The sequence below is a fragment of the Trichomonas vaginalis genome, chromosome II (genome assembly GCF_026262505.1).
Source record: "Trichomonas vaginalis G3 chromosome II, whole genome shotgun sequence".
Lineage (NCBI taxonomy): Eukaryota > Parabasalia > Trichomonadida > Trichomonadidae > Trichomonas > Trichomonas vaginalis.
This window is the reverse complement of record NC_067204.1, coordinates 7,854,987-7,873,235: the sequence shown is the minus strand read 5'-3', so window position 1 is coordinate 7,873,235 and position 18,249 is coordinate 7,854,987. Positions and strand designations below refer to the sequence as shown.

Below are 18,249 nucleotides of genomic sequence, written 5' to 3'. Positions count from 1 at the left end.
AAAAAAAAAAAGGTAGTGGGGCTTCCAGGCACTTCGTGCCCTCTAGCCCCCCGTCACTTTTCTGTCACTTTTCAGGAAAAAACATTTTTATTATATATATAAAATGAATTTTACAAAACCACCGTTACCCTTCTTTGGAAATAAGAGTAGATGTAAAGATATTCTATTGAGAGAACTTAAGAAACTACCGAATGGTCTAACATTTGTAGATTTGTTCGGTGGAAGTTTCTATATATCTCATTTGTGCCATACTGTATTTCCTGACTCAAAGATTATATGCAATGACTTCGACAACTATATGAACCGTCTCAAACATATACCAGACACAAACAAAATATTGAAAGAGTTAAAAGAAAAGATACCTATAGGTAAGATGGAACGTATACCATTAGATAAGAAAAATACTGTCAGAGAGGTTTTGAAAAAAGCAGAATATATAGACTGGGATAGTATATCTGCTAGACTATTATATAGTGGTGCTATAAGAGTTCATGACATTGAAACACTTATGTCAAAAGTTTTATATCTTAACTATACAAATGTTTTCAAAGAGAACATAGAAAAATATATTGAGGTATAGAGTTTGTGAGATGTCATTGGACAGAGTTGTATGAAAAATATAAAGACAAGGAAAATGTTTTCTTTATAGTGGACCCGCCGTTCTATAACACATGGGATTTTCAATAAAGTAGACTGGACTTTGAGAGACTCTTTAGAAACTTTAGACGTTTTACATAACCATCCATGCTTTTACTTTACATCCGATAAAAGTGGTTTGGAAAGTGTCATGAGATGGTTAGAGGACATACATGACTATGATTTTAGATACGATAAGATAGAATATGAGAGAGGTCCTATAAACTGGAGAAAGTGTCATAACAAAGAAATTTTACTAGTAAGTAAATGTGGTTTGAAATAGGACTACTTGTTTTAGGTTTTTTCCATTGTGTCATTTACTTATTTGACGTGGCAGAAAAGTACAGAGAATATGAAGATGAACCAATACCAGCAAATGTTCAGCATATGTACTCGTAAGAGATATTTTTATCTAATATTAAATGGACGCACAGAACTTAGCGAATGCACAGCAACCTGGACAACCAAACCCAGAGAATATTCCAAATGAAGTTAGAATACAAACTGCAATGGCAAACTATGGTCAAGTGCCAACAGATGTACAAATGCAAACTGCCATGTCAAATGACGCTGCGTTAGGCTTACCACCATGGTATGCAAATATGAGATGGAAAGAGTTTTATACAAACCCGAAGTGGGATATAAACAACTCTATGCAGATGACGCGAACACAGGAGTTGACCCAGAGTATGTTTTCTACCAGAGGAGAAATAGAATGTATGAGCTCCAGTTAAAGAATGCTATGGAACTCAGAAGGAAACGTAAGAGACTAGGTGGACATTAGATTTTTACATATAGTAAAATGGGTTTCTTTGGAAGAATAGGAAACTTCTTTCGAAATGTTGGAAGAGGTATATGGAATGGAATAAAAACCGTCGGAAGAGGAATTTGGAACGGAGTCAAAAATATTGGTAAAAGAGTAGGTCAGTTCGTTGGTATTATACCTAAAGACCCTGAACCAGAAGAACAAGCTCCTGTTATACAACAGCCTGAACCTGCACCACAGTCTAGTTGGCAACCAAATCCAACACCTCAACCGTATTAAAATTATATTTTTACCGTTCGATAGTAGTTGTATATGAAACTAAGTTCTAAGTAAAACGCGTGGTATAATGGAATTATTCTCTTTCTTCCATCTGTAGTAAACCATACTTGAAAGTCTGAAATACTTCCACTCGGTGGTTCATATAGCTTTGTAGGTTTTTCGTAAAAGTCATTTGCCAAGCATAAAAAGAGTTTTGTGCACCAGAAAATGAAGCATGAACTATAATAGCATCTGAGTCGAAAACATTTTCATATGTTCCATTAGGGTTTTCGACTTCATAAAAGTTCGGGTGTACTGGATATTCTGCAGGCTGATTTAACATCCTCAAAAATCTATACCATGCCAAGTTGTTATATTTTGTAGAAATATAAACGTCTTCTCCAAGGTCTTCTATTCTATTGATTTTAACAGTTGCATTTTTCCTGTCATATATAATATCGAGATGGTACTCTCCTTCGTCAATGTTGTACTGTTTTGCATATTCGAGATAGATATCGTTTATTTTTTCTTGAAAAGCTTGAAGAGTTGTTTCTAAGTTTACAAGCAAACTAACTTGTAAAAGTTTTCCCTGTTCAAATTTCTCATACGTACGTTTTTCTTTGTTATAGTATCGAACTTCAAAAGCGACCGTAAATGGGAAACCATGTATGGCTTCTGAAATGAACTTCATTCTACGAAAGCCAATAGCTTTTGTGACGGATGGTCTCTTAACCATCTTAAGGGGTAGTCAAAACGATAGCCTTCATGCTTTACGGTCTCTGTCTCAAACTTTTGACCGACATTAGTAAAAAGTTCATCTAATGGTTTAGTTGTAGCAACTCTTGAATTTCTTTTCTATTGAAAGCATATTTTATCTAGAATAAAAATGTCGAAAGAAACAGCGTCTATGAGAGAAATACAACACAACCGACAACTCATTTTGCAAGCTCTAAATAAGAACACAACAAACTTTTCAAACTATTCTAAGATATCTGAGTCATTGAAAGAAGGAAACTTAAAACTGACATTAAACCCAATGACAGACGAGTTTCTGTTTCAAGACAGTAAGAACCATACTGTTTGTATAAATCCAACAAAAAGAACTTTAAACGAGAAGCCTATAGATGAACTTCTTTTGAAAGCAGATGTTGGCAACAAAGCTGACAAAGAATATGTCATTGAAAAAGTTCAAGAAGAACATGACAGAGCAGATGCAACATATGCAACGAAAGAGGATGTTGAAAAGAAAGCTGACAAAGAGTATGTTGACGATGAGTTAGCATATCTGGCTAGTGGGTTAGTGAAGAAGGCAGATAAGGAATATGTGGATGAAAAAGACAATGAAATTATAAAAAGGGTTGAATGGTACCATGAACGGACATCGAAGATTTTAGAAGGTAAAGCCAATACAGGGTGGGTTTCAGGATGTTTAGACCTTAAAGCGGATAAGAACCATACACATACCATTGCAAATATTACAAACTTACAAGAAACCTTAAACAGGAAAAGTGACGTTGGACATACACATACCATTGCAAATATTACAAACTTACAAGAAACCTTAAACAGGAAAAGTGACGTTGGACATACACATAGCTTCTTCGCAACTGTTGGTATAGAAAATATTGAAGGAACGGTTGAAGAAACTGGTGGGGATGCAATATATTGTAAACCTCCTAACTTTCCACAAGGTTTAACATCGGATGACGACATAACAACGATGAGAAACATTAGATGTAGAGATGTTTATGTCATGGAGGATGAACATAATATTAAATTCACTGCTCAAGATTTATATGACAAGAAAGCAGACAAAAAAGAGCTTCAAACATTAAAGACAGAAATACTTCAAACCATTTACCCGGTTGGTTCTATTTATACGTCAATGAACTCTACCAGACCAGAAGTAGTACTTGGTTTTGGAACTTGGACTCAAATACTCGAAAGTTTTTTGTATTGTGCACACACTCCAAAGAAAACAGGTGGAAGTAAAACGATATCTGTCGACAACTTGCCACCACATAGTCATTCTGGTACAACAAACTTTTCTGGCGACCATAGCCACTCATTAAGAGACCACCCATTATACAACTCAGAGTATGAAGCTGGCTATGACGTTTATCTCCAGATTATACCATTCAGCAAAAAAGACTTTTCGACAAACTGAACCAGGAGGAAACCACCAACATACTTTTACAACAACATCTACAGGACTAGGTAAAAAATACATGCCACCTTACATGACAGTTTGTGCATGGTATAGAATTGCTTAGTCGTCATTTTCAACTTCTTTAGCATATTCGTCAGGAGTTGTCTTATATTTGTTTGGAACTGTCTTTGAAAGTATACCACCTTGAACCTTAACAAGTTTGAACGAGGTCTGACAATAGTAGTTTTATCTTCTGCTTGCAGTCTGTACATTTTGCCATGTTTGCCTAAAACTTCATAATATTCTCTTGTATACTTTCTTCTATTTTTACGAACACGAATGTGAGTACCTGTCGAGTTCCATTGTTGTCATAGTCAATAGTATTTTCATATGGGTCGCGTTTAGGTATTTCTATTTTTACTTTGTCACCTTTCTTAAGTTTGAAGCCTGGCATTCTTTCTTGTTTGTCTCTTTTGACTAAATTGTTAAATATAAAGTCTTTCTCTAAGTCGGGGTTGTTTTTCATTTCTTCGGGGGAGTGGTTTCCCAAACCTTTTTGTTTACGGTTATTGTAAATATTTAAAACTTGTCTCATCTTTGCCATGGAGAAGTGTCTATACTTGTCGCATATGACATTTCATTTGCTTCACCACCTTGTGGTTGATTTAAGTCTCTTAAGATTTTTATACAACTGTCAATGACACCAAGAGCAGAATGGTTTTGGTCGACAATGAAATATTGGTTTACATTTTTTGAACGCAGATAGTTTTTAATATCGTCTGATTTGAAAGAACTTTCACAGTCAGATGTCAGTTTTGTTGGATGGTATTTGTCAACGAATATTGTCAAAGCAGTTTTCACATCTAAAATATTTTTGGACTGTAATGGTATGGCTTCACAGTATCTTGTGTTTTGACCGACAAATATTAGCCAGTATGGTGGTCCATCTTCTCTATACCTCGGAATGTTTTCCAAGATATCCATAAACCAAGCATTTGGTGTTGAACTAAAGATTTTTATCATGAGTGCTTTCTTTGTCGCTTTAGAAACATAGGGGTCCTTGTTTGGATTCGTCATTTTTTACCCTATAAGAAATGGGTTTATTTGGCGCAATAGCAGGAGTCGCATCTAGATTTTTGCCCGCAGTGGGAACACTAGCCAGAGGTGCATTTGGAATTGGAAGGAAGATTTTGAGTACATTAGGTATACTTAAAGAGAAAGCACAACCTATTATACAAACTGTACAGAAAGGTTGGGAGGTAGCACGAGATGCAGCAAATCTTATTCCAAATCCTGAAACAAGAGGAAAAGTTCAAGGATGGATGGACAATGTAGGAAGACAAGCAGGAAACTATTATAACAAAGCAAATGACTACTATAACCAAGCAGGACACTATATGGACCAAGGTGAAAGATTCTTTAACAGAGGATATAACCATGCACAACAATGGGTAAACAATAACCAACCTCAACCGCCTCAAACGTGGGGAATGTAAAATTTTTTACCGAGATGAAATGAACAATACAGCATTGAGACAAATGGGTTCAAGATGGATTTGTCGACTTCCAGCAGTTACACAACGTGTTTGTCAAGTTCTTCCTATACCTCAGGAAGTTTTAGACCGACTTAAAAAACAACAACAACCAGTTGAAAACAAACCAAACTAAAATTTTTTACTGAGATGAAATGACCGAAGAAGTTGAAACGGTAGATTTGACACCACAAACAAAAAGTTCAGAACCATTGTCAAAACCTGTCAAAGAACTTACCGATGAAGAGAAAAATTCAATAATAGAAAGTGCCAGGTCTGGAAATACAAACCCTAACTACAAAGTCACTTTTCATAGAAATGGAACGGCTAGTATCTCAAAAAAGAAACAGACTCTCACAAATAAAATATTGAAGTCTGAAGGAGCTTTCGAGACAACAGATGGAAAAGTTTACTTCACTGACCAACAGTTCATTATAGAACATCTCATTGACTTAGAGTCGAAATATTCTAAACTTTACAACAAACACAAAAAGTTGAAAGGAAAACAAAAACAAATGGCATATGATATTTATGAAGATGTTGACGACACAACTGTTCCTGCAAGTGAGGTAAAGTCAGAGGAACCGAAAAGTGACGAAAAACCGATAGAAGAAGAAAAACCAAAAACTGAAGATAAACCAAAACCAAAGTTTAGTTTCCAAACTAAACCAAGTCAACCTTCATTAGCTGGTATGGGTTGGCGTCAAAGACTTATGGCAGCAGGTGGTTATGTAAAGTAAAGAAAAAAAATATTTTTTTATTTTTATAAAAATGCCCCCATATAGAATGGACAGAAGGTCTGCTAGAATAAAAGCAGAGTTAGAAAGATATGGTTGGAAAGTTTCGAAGAAGTTTAAATATAGGAAGGGAAAGCCAATAAAAGTCTATGACAAACTGTCTGGTCTTCGCTACGAGATGGACTTAGAAACCGCGCGCGCCAATTATCCAAACAGACTGGAGAGGTTAGAAGAAGAGCGTCTTATGAACTTGCCTTTCGATGTTAGTGAGCCTCAAGTTGAAGGACACGACGGCTTTGCCAGATTCTACTGGAAACATGACGAACAATTGCATCCCTTGAGAAGGAAAAAAGGAAAAGGTGAAGACGCACATGCTCCCATGGAAAGAACAAGATATGCATATGAAAAGTATCGTAGTTAGAAGTAAAATTACTTCTGGTCGAACCTTTACAGTAAATTTTGACGAAGGAAAGAACAAAGAAGGCTTCATGGGTGTACTTGCTGCAATTCAAGACGGAAATAAGAAAGGATACAATCTCAGACTAACCGTAACAGATTTAGATGGTCATATATACTATGCACATGGCAATGTCACAACAGCCGCACAACTTCTCGACGCTTTCAAGACTACAAAGAGAGAACAAATGTTTGACTCCGACTCAGACATTTTGAATGCAATTGAAGGAATTGCAAGTGTAAAGTTCGAATGGTACCAACATAACCCTCAAGCAGTCAGACAACATGCTGGATACTTCCCGTTCATAAATAAGTCTGACATTGACTTGACAAGGTATGGAATTTACAATTCAATTGAAACAATTGTCAATGAACCTTGTATTCTTACATGTCTCAGGAACTCTGGTCTTGTTCAGAGAGAAGATGAAGTATCTTGAGTCATGTGTGAAGACAAGGTACATTCTCAGAGGTCAATTGGCAAAATTGCACCGTTGGCAAATGTCAATATCCGAGTCAACATTCCGACTGAGAAAGGTTCTTCACATGACGACTATGTTGTTGAGCAAAGACTTACCATGGTTGAAGATTGTAATTGTCCACAACCACTTCATGTTGAACGAAAGTCTTACAAACCCATTGTTCGGAAAAGGCAAGTGCAACATTGTCAGAGCTGTTAACATTCTTTTCGAGAAAGGTTTGTTGGAACCAATTCCAGATGACAAGCTGACAGAAAGTTTTGTACCAAAAGACGAAACAAACTTTTCACTGTTAGCAAGACCAAAAGTTGTTCCAGACAAAGTTCTAGTACAAAAGAAGTACACAGTTCCAAAAGGAGTTGGATTGTTCGGATACCAACCTGAACCAGAAGAACTTCCAATGAGGTTGCAAGAACTTCAAGATGCTATAAACAAACTTCCATTGAGAAATCCAATCGACGTCAAATTGTATTGGAGAGCATCGGAGTTAGTCAGAAGGTTTTATATGAAACAGGTTGCTTCGACGATGTTTATGAGATAACAGGAGAAGTTTCTCAGAAGATAAGAGACTCACTTGAATTTCCACGAACTGGACCCATTGGTTGCGACAAGTTCGACTCATACGAAAAAATATACTATGTCGACCTTAACGCTGCGTACATGAGGTTCGTCCAATATATCCCGACTGGAATTCCAAACGAAGATGGTGAGTTCCCAGGAAGGAACTATACAGTTGGAAAAGTCATACAACAACTCTATGATATTAGGAAAGCTTCAAACCGCAAACTTGCAATGACACTCAAATTGCTTATGAATTCGACATGGGGATATTCCATTAAGAAACCTCAAGAGATGAAGAGTAAACATTATGAGAAGGTCGACAACTTTGTTGAAAGGTTTTCTCCTTTTGTTTTGAAGTACGAATTCACTCAAGGTCAAAGTGGCTTAGTAACCACATTAAAACCTATTGTCGAACATTGGTCTTACCCTCAGTTCGCAAAGGCAGTCCTTGACAACTACAACAAATTCTTCTCCGAAGTCAAATCCAAAGTCAAGGTTTACTATGAGAACATTGACGCACTCATGACGAACGAAGAAGGCTATAACAAACTCATTGAAATGGGCATGGTCGGTGAAAAGATGGGTCAATTCAAATTGGACAAAATTTTCACCGAAGTTCATGTAATATCGAAAAGGAAGTACTGGGGTGTTAAAGAAGACGGCACAGAAATAAAACATTGCATGAAATAAAAAATTTTTATTCGAATTTGAATCGGACAGGTCGAGTTACACCATTCTTGGTCTCAAACTCATATATAACCTGTTTGTCTGTATTTTCGTCGACTATGGCACGAGACACGAACATTGACCAAACGGACAAAAAGTGTCATTTCAGATGGTCACGCAGCCAATCGCATTCGAGCACTTCGAAGAAGCCTTACGTTCCAAGGGAGAGGGTGTCTGGTGCAAGGCAGAGGTCATGAGACTCTACGAGCAGTACATCCTCAATGCCTGGGAGGACAAATCGTCCTTGGATTGGCAATTCTACCAACTCCTCTGGGACGACCTCCTACGCAACTGGGATGACGAAAGAGTCCAATTCAGGGTCAGGAACTACTTGTCCAAATTCTCTTAATTTAAGCTACTTAACTAAATAACAAAACACCTAAATTTACTTGGGGTTTCCCCCTAAAATAAAAATTTTTTACTCTTAGAACCACTCGAGGTTCTCCTTACGGTTGTTGAGCTTGTCACCGTCAATGTGTCTGACCCTCGTCTTCTTGTCTGGATTTGGAACCCATTGAATTGCGACAAGCTTGCCCATGGAATTGAACCGATTCCGAAGGTAAGGTTCAAGTGTCCCAAGTTGTTGAGGACTGGGGTAAGAACCTTGCCGGTCTCCTTGTTGCGGATTTGGTATGGGTAGGGTTGGGAAATTTCGTAACCGTCATCGGCAACAAGGGTTGCCCAAACTTCCTCTTCTTCGTGTTTCTCTTCTTCCTCTTCTTCCTCTTCTTCTTCGTGTTTCTTTTTTCTCTTCTTCCTCGACAATTCCTTCTTCAATTTGTGTTCACGAAGTACGGTGTTGCATGTTCTGTCCTTTCCGAGTACCTTCCAGATGGCGTCTATCTCTTCGAAGAAACGGTAGATGAGTCTGGCAAGGTCTCGGTTCTCTCTCGTAAATGCGCAAGGTTTCCGAAATCGTTCAGGCATTTCTCATTGGAAGCTTGGTTCATGAGGACATCGGCTTTGAGTTGGTCATCTCTTCCATAAGACTACTTTGGAGAGTCTTAACGGTGTTTGTCAGATGAGCTTTCAATTGGGCAATTTGAATTTGAACTGGGCGCTTTTCTGGCAACCTTGAAAGGACATCTGCCATTGAGTTTGGCTTCGGTGCTTGTTCGGACATCGAAAAAATGAAGTGGTTTGAGAATGGCGGTTTTACTTCAAAAAGCTTGTTATGACAGTTATGTCATACAACAAGTTTAAAATAATATCTTGTTCTTCTTCTGAACGTTTGTTGTCTCTTCCGATAAAAGTTTCGAACATGAGAACCAAAAAACGTTTTTTGAGATTGCGGAAGAGTTCAGGCAAACGTTCATATTCTGGATATGTTGGGAGCAGTTCAAAACATCTGAGCTGACTTTCGGACAAAATTGGGACAATGTCAGAAAATTCATCTTTGGTCGGACTGCTTGAAGGTAAGTCCCTTACATGTAAGTAGCTCTGGTAAAGTCTTCTCATTTCTGCTAACTTTTGGAGTATAGCTTCGTAGTTTAGAAGTTTCAATTTTAATTGTCTTATTCCACTCTTTACTTCTAAACGGTAACTATCCATGAGGTCAAGAGTAGCTTTGGTAGCTTTAAGTGGAGCTATCTGTTCCTTGACTCCTGCAATTTTGGTTGCAATTGTGGTTTGAGCTCCTTCAAGTTCGCCGTCTATGTCGTTCTCAACGCCTTCAACCATGGCTTGAAACTCTTCATCGGTCCATTGAGATTGGTGTGGGACGAATTTAACTTGCTTCATTCAAAAAATGAAAAAAATGTTTTTACTCAAAGCGTGCCATGTATATGGCTATAAGAAACTTACCAGAAGGCTTCTTCTTCACATGAGTCTTTGGCAACTTGAGTGTTGGTGTTGGAGTTGGGTCTGGAATTTCAATTCTCTCTCGAGCGCAACAACAGATGTCAGAATAACATTCCCCACTGTCTTTCTTGCCACCATAAATTGTGTATTGACCGAACTTGCATTTGCAGGAAGACCGGTCAATACAAGGTTCACAGTTGAAATAGTTGTACACAAACCTGTTGAGTACGAGTGTGAGTAAAAACATAAAAAAAAGTGAAGTTAAAATGAGATGTTTACTGAACTGGCTGAAGAATTGGTTGGATGTCGCCTTCTGAGGTTATGAAGAACGGCTGTCCAGAGTAGTGAAGTAGTGCTCTGAGAATTTGTGTAATTCGTGAATTGGGCTCTCACGATATGGAAGTAGTATCCAAGGACGTTTCATGAAGAACTTCAAGAGGGCTTCTTTCTTCACATCCTTAATATCATCGAATGCAGTGCCCTTCTGGAACTTGAATTGCAACACCTGTTTCAATTTCCAACTTTAAGACACTATTCTTGGACAACCAGAAGCCAATGGACTTGCTTGGTTTGCACTTGCTGAGATATTCCTTCACGGTTTCATTTACCTCAATTAGATAAATTGCTTCGTCTAAGGGGTCAAGCTCCATACTGAGTCAGTACAATATTGTACTTTTTCAAGACAATGTTGTACTTTTTCAAGACAATGTTGTACTTTTTCAAGACAATATTGTACTTTTTCAGAACAATGTTGTACTTTTTCAGAACAATGTTGTATAAATTCAGTACAATGTCTCTCAAATTTGAGTACAGCTGTACTTTTTCAGAACAAGTCTTGAACTTTTTCAGAACAATGTTGTACTTTTTCAAGACAATGTTGTACTTTTTCAAGACAATGTTGTACTTTTTCAAGACAATGTTGTACTTTTTCAAGACAATGTTGTACTTTTTCAAGACAATGTTGTACTTTTTCAAGACAATATTATATTGTTTCAGAACAAAGACGGTTAAGACACAAACGAATGTCCGACGTCCCACCTACTGAACCCGTTCCACAGCCAGAGGAACAGCATGCTCCAGCACCACAACAGTCTCCTCAGCAACCTCAGTTCCAACAAGGACCTCCGAATTACTACCAATTTCCACCTCAAGGTTACTACCCACCACAAGGCTTTCCAAACTACCCACCACAAGGCTTTCCAAACTACCCTCCTCAACCCATGCCTTACTTCCCTAACCCTTGGATGTTCATGTCAAACCCTCCACCCCAATTCCAATCTCAATCCCAATCGAAGAGAGACCAAGAGTTCGAAGAAGGTCTGAACCGTTTACGCAAAGAGTATGCCACAGCCCCTATGGAAGATGACAGGCTTTCAGTCTCTTCCCTAAGGTCGACCAATTCGACTCGTACCACAGATTCGGTTCGTGACCGTGAAGACTACCTCAAGCAGTCTGAGAGACTCTTCATCTTACAGCCATTTACAGTTGGAGCTCTCAAGAACATGCGCAATTACGAAGGTCAGACACCAGCTGGAGACCGCAAAACAGACGTACTCGCAAGAGCAGTCCAACTGGTCAAGACAAAGACTGAGATAGTCGACTTCATTCTTGCAGCTTGCCCATACAAGTAAAAAAATAAACAATTACGAGTTAAACTTTTTACTCTTTCTTTTCTGAGTTGTTTAGAGCTGGTTTCTCTTGTAGAAACCTTTCGTACTCTTCCATGGTCATGTAATTGCGAATTTGGTACGCAATTCCAGGTTCGTTGTTTTTGAACCTTACGTATGTAACGCTTCCATCCTCCTCAGGGAAGTAAGCTGCTAACATCTGACCAAGTTTTCTCGGTGACTCGGAGCTCATTAAAAATGTCACTTTTTAAACGTTAAGTTTTTAGTCTTATTTTACCCTTTGTTTACCCTTTGTTTGTCAAGGTAGTATTGGAGTGCAATTTCTCCAAATTCTCTGTGTCGGAGTTCTTCAGCATTTTCCAAGGTGTACCTGGAGAACTCAAAGAAGTTGTCAAGAAGATACTGCCATGCTGCTCTTCTGAGTTCGTCGGTATTTTGGAAGTGTTGCACCTTCGAGTCTTCGGACATGAAAAAATGACACTTTTTCTATTAAACCGTTTTGGCATTTCTCATGAGTGAGTATAGTTCTCCCGAACCATTGGAAGAGAAGAAGTACCCTTGCTGGCAAAAGACAAAAATAGTTGCCTTAGTTGTCATTGCAATTGTACTCGTAATTGAATTCATTGTACTTCTCTTCACGTACATAAAACTCAAGGACGGCATATGCTTTAAGAAGCTACCATCTTACTAAGACTAAACACTTAGATTTTTCAAGCTTGACTTTTTACAATTTGAACTTTGTTGCTGAATTCAATAAAAATATATTTTAGGTGAAGAGGTGAGATTTCACCTCTTTTTTCACCTCTTTTTTCACCTCATGAATTTTCATGATTTCATCGTAAATGTTTTGTCAAACATGAACGTAAATGTTTTGTCGAAACTTCATCGTAATGAGCGTAAATCAGACAAAAATATATTTTAGGTGAAGAGGTGAGATTTCACCTCTTTTTTCACCTCTTTTTTCACCTCATGAATTTTCCCGAAATAAAAAATAAAGTTGGTTTTTTTAAAAAAATATTTTTTTATTTTTATTGTAAGAACATGTTAGCAACAACAGCACCAAACTCTTTAGTCATGAACCCAACTTCAATGTTAGTAGAGATGAAAAGCTTCATTCCTTCTTCATATACTTTCGAAACAACAATCCAGAAGATAAAGCAAGAACTTCTCCAAGGAGATTTAGACTGTAGTGCGAAAGATGAAACAAATGAACAGTATCTTTATGAAATGCAGGATATTATTGACCATCTACCTAAACTTCCTGAAATACAACAACAAAAGCTTACTATTCCTGAATTCGATGAAATAGAAGTCAAAGCAACTGACTCGGTAGAAATAAAGAAGTTCATACGAAAGGTAAACTATGAGTTTCTTGGATTTCATTGCAACCACAAAGTCATGGACAAAGACTGCGATATGGTATATAAAAATGTTTCTGACATATATAAATCTGAAGAATTTAAGACCTACGACAACTTTGTTTCGTTGGTTGCAAAATGTGTATGGCAGATAAGAGATAAAGATAGAAGAGGTAAAGTATGGAACGAACAAATAAAACCAGCAACTTTTGAGTTAAAGAGAGCAATTGACGCCTTAGTTGTTTTAGCAGGTAAGGTTTCAATGTACAATGCTAAAATGAACCCGCAATGTTCAAAATGTAAAGCAGCAATGAGGAAATATAACTACTCCGTCAAAGAGATAGAACGTATGCGAAACGACTATGCTGACTTAAAGAAAGAAGTAGAGAAACCAGCAGAAGATAAAATGAACATGTTAGCATTTCTGAACAAAAACTATCCAACTGCTGACGATTTCCTTCTATCTGACGTCAAGAAGAAGTATAAAGAAACTTTCGGTATCGTTAAAACATTCGATGTACTGACAGAAGAAATAGAAGCTACGAAATTGTTTAGGATTTCAAATATACATCATACAATTCATGTAAAACGCTTATAAAATAACAGGTGAAAAAAGAGGTGAAAAAAGAGGTGAAAAAAGAGGTGAAATCTCACCTCTTCACCTAAAATATATTTTTATTGAATTCAGCAACAAAATTCTGAGTAAAATAATTTTTAGGGCTTGTGTCAAACCGTTGAGTTTTCACAAAATTTAAAAAATAACGTTTACCATGTGAAACGCTTATAAAATAACTGAGGTGAAAAAACAGGTGAAAAAAGAGGTGAAATCTCACCTCTTCACCTAAAATATATTTTTGCTGAAAAATGACCAAATTTCATGAAATTTCTCTAGACCGACTTTTACAGGGGTAGCCAAAACTCATGAAAATCGTGAAAAATAACAGAGTATTTTGACAACTTCAAACAAGTAGAGTAGATGAACTCTTTATTTTTCAAGCTTGACTTTTTACAATTTGAACTTTGTTCGCGTAGATGTGAATTCTGAAAGAAGTATGAGGGTCTTGTATGACTTTGTACTTCTCCCAGAGTTCATGTCTGTCAAACTTACCTGCCATGGACTCTTTCATAAGTTCCATGAAATCGTCTTCGGACAATCCAGGGAAAAGTATGATATCAGTAAGTATTCTTTTAACATCCTTACTTAAACTCTTTGCTGTCTGTACACAAATGACAACTGAGATGTTAAAGTGTCTGAGCTTCTTAAGAATTCGACACATATCTTGTTCTCTGTTCTTTAACAAAGGATGAGAGGCGAAATCATCTAAGATAAGAAGACATCTGTGAGGGTAAGTCTTCCAATCGTAAGATTGCAATTTCTTCGAAATGTATTCTATCTCTTTCTGTTTGTTTCTGAAGTGTTTCTTCTCTAATATTCTCTGCATTTCCTCATTTGGGTCTTTAAACTTCGAATTGACATACTCATTTATAGCATTGTACTTCAAAACTCTTCTTTGGTACTTCTTTATCCAATCTAACAACTCAGAGTCTTTTATACATACTAACTTAGACTTCTTTATAATATCTTTGAACGAATTACGGTTTGGTCAAATTGACCAGAAGTACTACAAATGACTACTAACTCATAGAATGGGTTCTTCTCATCTAGTTCTTGTTGTTGTGCAGCCATTTTAAGATAAGTGAAAGTCTTACCCGACCCAGGTGGTGCAATTAGACCTGTTATACCATTCTGAGCAAATAAGAACTTGTCATGTATGGGTTTTATCTGAGCATTTTCAACTTCCTCTTGTTCTTTTAAAACATTCTCAAATTTTTTGTCAATGTCAGCAAACTTTTTTTCTAACATATTTTTAGAAAAATTAAAATTTTTATCTTTTGAAAATGTCTAGCGATTTCGCTATCTATATTCGAGACAAACTTTTCGACAAAACATCTGTCGACCATAAAATCTTACATAGTGTAAACAAGAAAGGTGAATTTGTTCTAAAGTTCTGTTTCTGGGAATATGACAAGAACCATAAAACATTACAAAGAGCAGTCTTAAAATTTGTCAATGACAGACTTGTTGACAGAGATGACGCCGATTGGAAAGATGAAGTCCAACAAAAGTTCTTAGAATGCAAAGAAGACACATGCGCTGTTCTTGAAGATGAAATAGAAAACAGAATAGAAGAGCTATTAAAGGACAAAGAACTTTTACATAAATATGGTTCGAGAAATTTGACATAACTCCACCAGAAAAGAAGAAGAAGAGAGAAAAGAAAGAAAAGAAAGTAGAAGAAGAGAAGAAAGAACCTGAACCAGTTCCAGAGAAGAAATTTGACATGTAAAAATAAAATTTTATTTTTAGAACATTTCTGGGTCAATGTCAATGTTCTCTTCCTCTTTAGGAGCAAACACTGGCTTAGACTCTAAAATCTTTTTACCCAATTTACCTTGAACTTCAACTATCTTAGACTCATAATATTCATAGTCGTCTGCTTTCTTTGGTTCATAAGGTATAACAAGTTTGTATGCTTTGCCTTCTTTAAGGTTTGAGAACCTTCTGTCAAAATTTTCTTTGACTGCTAACAAACCTTCTATGTCTAAGTCTTCAAATTTCGCACCATTTTTAGTCACAATAGCAAACTTAACTGGTTCGATGTTCCAAACTTTGTCAAATGTAGACTTTTCAAAATGGTAGAAGTAAACATTCAAATAAGCGAATGGGTCTAGTTCTTCTTTAAGTCCTGACATGTACTTGTTGACTGAGATGAATTTCGTCATCTTTTCTATCGGATAAAAAAATATTTTTTAAAATTTACTCAGAAAAATTTTTCTTTGTATATACGCCGTTCTGTATCTAAAAGATTTTTGACATTTGCCAAGAATGTTCGTTTAGATGCTGTCATATAACCATACTCTTGACAATATTGTTTATACGAGTCGTACAAAGACCTTTCATCTAAACACTCAAAGTTAGTCTCATCTATAAACAGTTCATATACACTCTTGTTTGCTTCTAACAATGTTTGTCTTTCTTCGGTATGTGGAATTTGTCTTGGATTGAACTTAGAAATATCTAATGTCATAAAATATGAGAACAAGTGGTTGTAAAAGTTAGGTGTCAAAGTTTCTGCTAAGTCGTCAAAATATTCTGTATCTTGCATATGAGAATCTGACGTTCTGACAACTACATATCTTCTGTCAGAACTTTCTAACTTCATCGGAACAGCGTTGTTTGAAACCATGACGAAGTTTGCAACATTTTCACAAACTCTTTGGTCTTTATATTTTCTTTCAACAACTCCAACTTTGTCTGTTATAAGACTCTTCAAAGCATCTGAGTTCAAAACTTTTGTTGTATCTATACTTTGAAGTTCGTTACATACTATAAGTTTCATATTCTCTATTGAAGAGTTAAATTTACCGCAGATGTTTTCTAAGTTTGTCATATTAGGGTTCGAATAGCCCTCTAACAGTTTGCACAAAATATCTGTAAAGAAAGTGTTCTTACCAGTTCCTTGTTTTCCAATTATGATGAGAGCAGTTTCATTTTTAGCACTTGGATGTTGTAAGATGTTTGCAAACCAACATAAGATATACTCATAGACTCTTTCGTTTCCATTGCATATAATTTCTTTGACATGGTCTAACCAAGCTTCTATAACATTTTCTTTCCATTCTACTTGTTCGTATTTATATCCAGTGAAGATAGAATAGAAGTTTGGAGATGGTGTATAGAACTTTATACCTCGAACTGAAAAATCTTCTAACTTTGACAATAAGATATCCCAAGCATCTAACATCTTCATGCCAACTTGTACGACTTTTATTTTCTTAAGTTTCTGTCTACATTCTTGTTCTGAAACTATTGTTCGCTCTTGGTTTGTTAAAGACAACATCCCATTCTTTCATGACATAACATTCTGGGGCAGAGTCAACATAAATGACTAAACGTTTCAAATTCTCGACTGCTTTGTTATAGTCTCTAAATGGACACATATTTCTGAAGGCTTGGAAGTCATAAAAATCTGAAACGTCTATTCTGTACATTTTTATAAAAAAAAAAAAAATATTTTTTTATTCTTGACTTTGTTGTTGCATTTGTTCCATTTGTTGCATTTGTTGTTCTTGAGCTATTTGTTGTTGAAGTTGTTCTTGTAGTACAATACTTTCACCAGTTGCATCTTCCAATTCGAAACTTTCTGCCGTCATTGACAAATACATAGGACATAAAAGTTTTACAGGAACAAAGTTTGCGTCGACTAAGGTTAAGTTTATGTTTGCTAAAGTGTTTGAGTTTACTAAAGCTGAAAACTCTGCATTCGAATGAACAATAGGCAAACCAGCAGAGAAAGTGTTGTTTATACGCATGAGTATTTTTGGTCATAGTAGTTTCTGTCGACATTCGAATAGCACTTTGAACCTAAGTTTGAAACAATATATAAATGGTGTACTTAAAGTCAATGGAACAGACATTCCTTGTATGACACCTTTTCCTGTTATAGGAAACTGTTGGTAGTAAAAACCAGATATAAGTTTTGTATTATAGCTCATATCGTTTATAGTAAACTCAGTCGGACATCCAAACATAATGAAACCTGCTCTAGTTGCAGCACATGTTACATCCGTCCTTAAAGTATTAAATAAGTCAACAAAACCTGTTGGTGGTATATCTGAGTAAGTATCTTCAAAGAAGTATTTTTTACCATTCACAACAACAAAGTCTTCTGGTGTCAAAAGAGCAAAACAGGCTTTAGTCGTCATTGTGTTTAAGGTCAGTTACAATATCGTCCTTGAGGACTTTGTAAGTTTGTTGTTATAGAATTATATGACTCAGGGTTTTTAGTCGTAATAGTATAAACCACTATGTCTTCTGCCATTTACTTAGCAAGTAAATTTTAATGAAATGTTGTGGTCGTCAAATATTTTTATGACGTCTGGGAAACTATATTTTAAGTTCAACGTTTCACCTCCTTTCATAACGTATATCTTGTCAATGACATTATATGAAACACCACAGCAAGCAATGTCGGGTTCTATTTCTTTGATGTTTATATCGTCTGCCTCTGTCAAAAGTTTCAATAGTTCTTTCAAAATTTCATGAGGTGCGATGACATATGAGTTCACTTTTACAGGGTTGTGTTCGACCAAGTTTAACATTAT

The 18,249-nt window shown here is 36.4% G+C and overlaps 12 protein-coding genes and 5 pseudogenes across 17 annotated transcripts, besides 1 other annotated feature; 10 read left to right on the top strand and 7 right to left on the bottom strand.

Moving 5' to 3' along the window:
- The first annotated feature begins 103 nt into the window (after positions 1 to 103).
- TVAGG3_0504570 lies at positions 104 to 919 on the top strand (annotated as a pseudogene). Its single transcript has one exon. A coding segment is annotated over exon 1 (816 nt).
- Positions 920 to 1,438: 519 nt separating this feature from the next.
- Positions 1,439 to 1,681, top strand: TVAGG3_0504560 (serine threonine-protein phosphatase family; the record flags this gene model as incomplete). Its single annotated transcript, XM_051236761.1, has 1 exon — positions 1,439 to 1,681. One exon carries the CDS (start codon positions 1,439 to 1,441, stop codon positions 1,679 to 1,681), a length of 243 nt encoding a protein of 80 aa, XP_051094585.1.
- A 2,150-nt stretch (positions 1,682 to 3,831) lies between these two features.
- Positions 3,832 to 18,249: part of a mobile genetic element that runs on past the window's edge.
- On the bottom strand, positions 4,401 to 4,886 carry TVAGG3_0504550 (K02A2.6-like family; the record flags this gene model as incomplete). The annotated part of the gene is made up of 1 exon (XM_051236760.1): positions 4,401 to 4,886. The coding sequence occupies one exon, from the start codon at positions 4,884 to 4,886 to the stop codon at positions 4,401 to 4,403; it is 486 nt and encodes a 161-aa protein (XP_051094584.1).
- TVAGG3_0504540 (uncharacterized protein) lies at positions 4,904 to 5,305 on the top strand (the record flags this gene model as incomplete). Its single annotated transcript, XM_051236759.1, has 1 exon — positions 4,904 to 5,305. The coding sequence occupies one exon, from the start codon at positions 4,904 to 4,906 to the stop codon at positions 5,303 to 5,305; it is 402 nt and encodes a 133-aa protein (XP_051094583.1).
- Positions 5,325 to 5,477, top strand: TVAGG3_0504530 (uncharacterized protein; the record flags this gene model as incomplete). The annotated part of the gene is made up of 1 exon (XM_051236758.1): positions 5,325 to 5,477. The coding sequence occupies one exon, from the start codon at positions 5,325 to 5,327 to the stop codon at positions 5,475 to 5,477; it is 153 nt and encodes a 50-aa protein (XP_051094582.1).
- Positions 5,497 to 6,081, top strand: TVAGG3_0504520 (phage tail repeat-like family; the record flags this gene model as incomplete). Its single annotated transcript, XM_051236757.1, has 1 exon — positions 5,497 to 6,081. The coding sequence occupies one exon, from the start codon at positions 5,497 to 5,499 to the stop codon at positions 6,079 to 6,081; it is 585 nt and encodes a 194-aa protein (XP_051094581.1).
- On the top strand, positions 7,929 to 8,261 carry TVAGG3_0504510 (DNA/RNA polymerases family; the record flags this gene model as incomplete). Its single annotated transcript, XM_051236756.1, has 1 exon — positions 7,929 to 8,261. A coding segment is annotated over one exon (333 nt), but the record flags the coding sequence as incomplete, so codon positions are not given.
- Positions 8,407 to 8,668, top strand: TVAGG3_0504500 (annotated as a pseudogene). The gene has a single exon. A coding segment is annotated over exon 1 (262 nt).
- On the bottom strand, positions 9,453 to 9,848 carry TVAGG3_0504490 (uncharacterized protein; the record flags this gene model as incomplete). The annotated part of the gene is made up of 1 exon (XM_051236755.1): positions 9,453 to 9,848. The coding sequence occupies one exon, from the start codon at positions 9,846 to 9,848 to the stop codon at positions 9,453 to 9,455; it is 396 nt and encodes a 131-aa protein (XP_051094579.1).
- Positions 9,874 to 10,037, bottom strand: TVAGG3_0504480 (uncharacterized protein; the record flags this gene model as incomplete). The annotated part of the gene is made up of 1 exon (XM_051236754.1): positions 9,874 to 10,037. A coding segment is annotated over one exon (164 nt), but the record flags the coding sequence as incomplete, so codon positions are not given.
- On the top strand, positions 11,120 to 11,728 carry TVAGG3_0504470 (uncharacterized protein; the record flags this gene model as incomplete). Its single annotated transcript, XM_051236753.1, has 1 exon — positions 11,120 to 11,728. One exon carries the CDS (start codon positions 11,120 to 11,122, stop codon positions 11,726 to 11,728), a length of 609 nt encoding a protein of 202 aa, XP_051094577.1.
- TVAGG3_0504460 (uncharacterized protein) lies at positions 11,757 to 11,957 on the bottom strand (the record flags this gene model as incomplete). The annotated part of the gene is made up of 1 exon (XM_051236752.1): positions 11,757 to 11,957. The coding sequence occupies one exon, from the start codon at positions 11,955 to 11,957 to the stop codon at positions 11,757 to 11,759; it is 201 nt and encodes a 66-aa protein (XP_051094576.1).
- Positions 12,767 to 13,681, top strand: TVAGG3_0504450 (organellar and viral DNA polymerase type B; the record flags this gene model as incomplete). Its single annotated transcript, XM_051236751.1, has 1 exon — positions 12,767 to 13,681. The coding sequence occupies one exon, from the start codon at positions 12,767 to 12,769 to the stop codon at positions 13,679 to 13,681; it is 915 nt and encodes a 304-aa protein (XP_051094575.1).
- On the top strand, positions 14,989 to 15,431 carry TVAGG3_0504440 (annotated as a pseudogene). The gene has a single exon. A coding segment is annotated over exon 1 (443 nt).
- TVAGG3_0504430 lies at positions 15,442 to 15,837 on the bottom strand (annotated as a pseudogene). Its single transcript has one exon. A coding segment is annotated over exon 1 (396 nt).
- On the bottom strand, positions 15,902 to 16,535 carry TVAGG3_0504420 (annotated as a pseudogene). Its single transcript has one exon. A coding segment is annotated over exon 1 (634 nt).
- Positions 17,164 to 17,457, bottom strand: TVAGG3_0504410 (uncharacterized protein; the record flags this gene model as incomplete). The annotated part of the gene is made up of 1 exon (XM_051236750.1): positions 17,164 to 17,457. One exon carries the CDS (start codon positions 17,455 to 17,457, stop codon positions 17,164 to 17,166), a length of 294 nt encoding a protein of 97 aa, XP_051094574.1.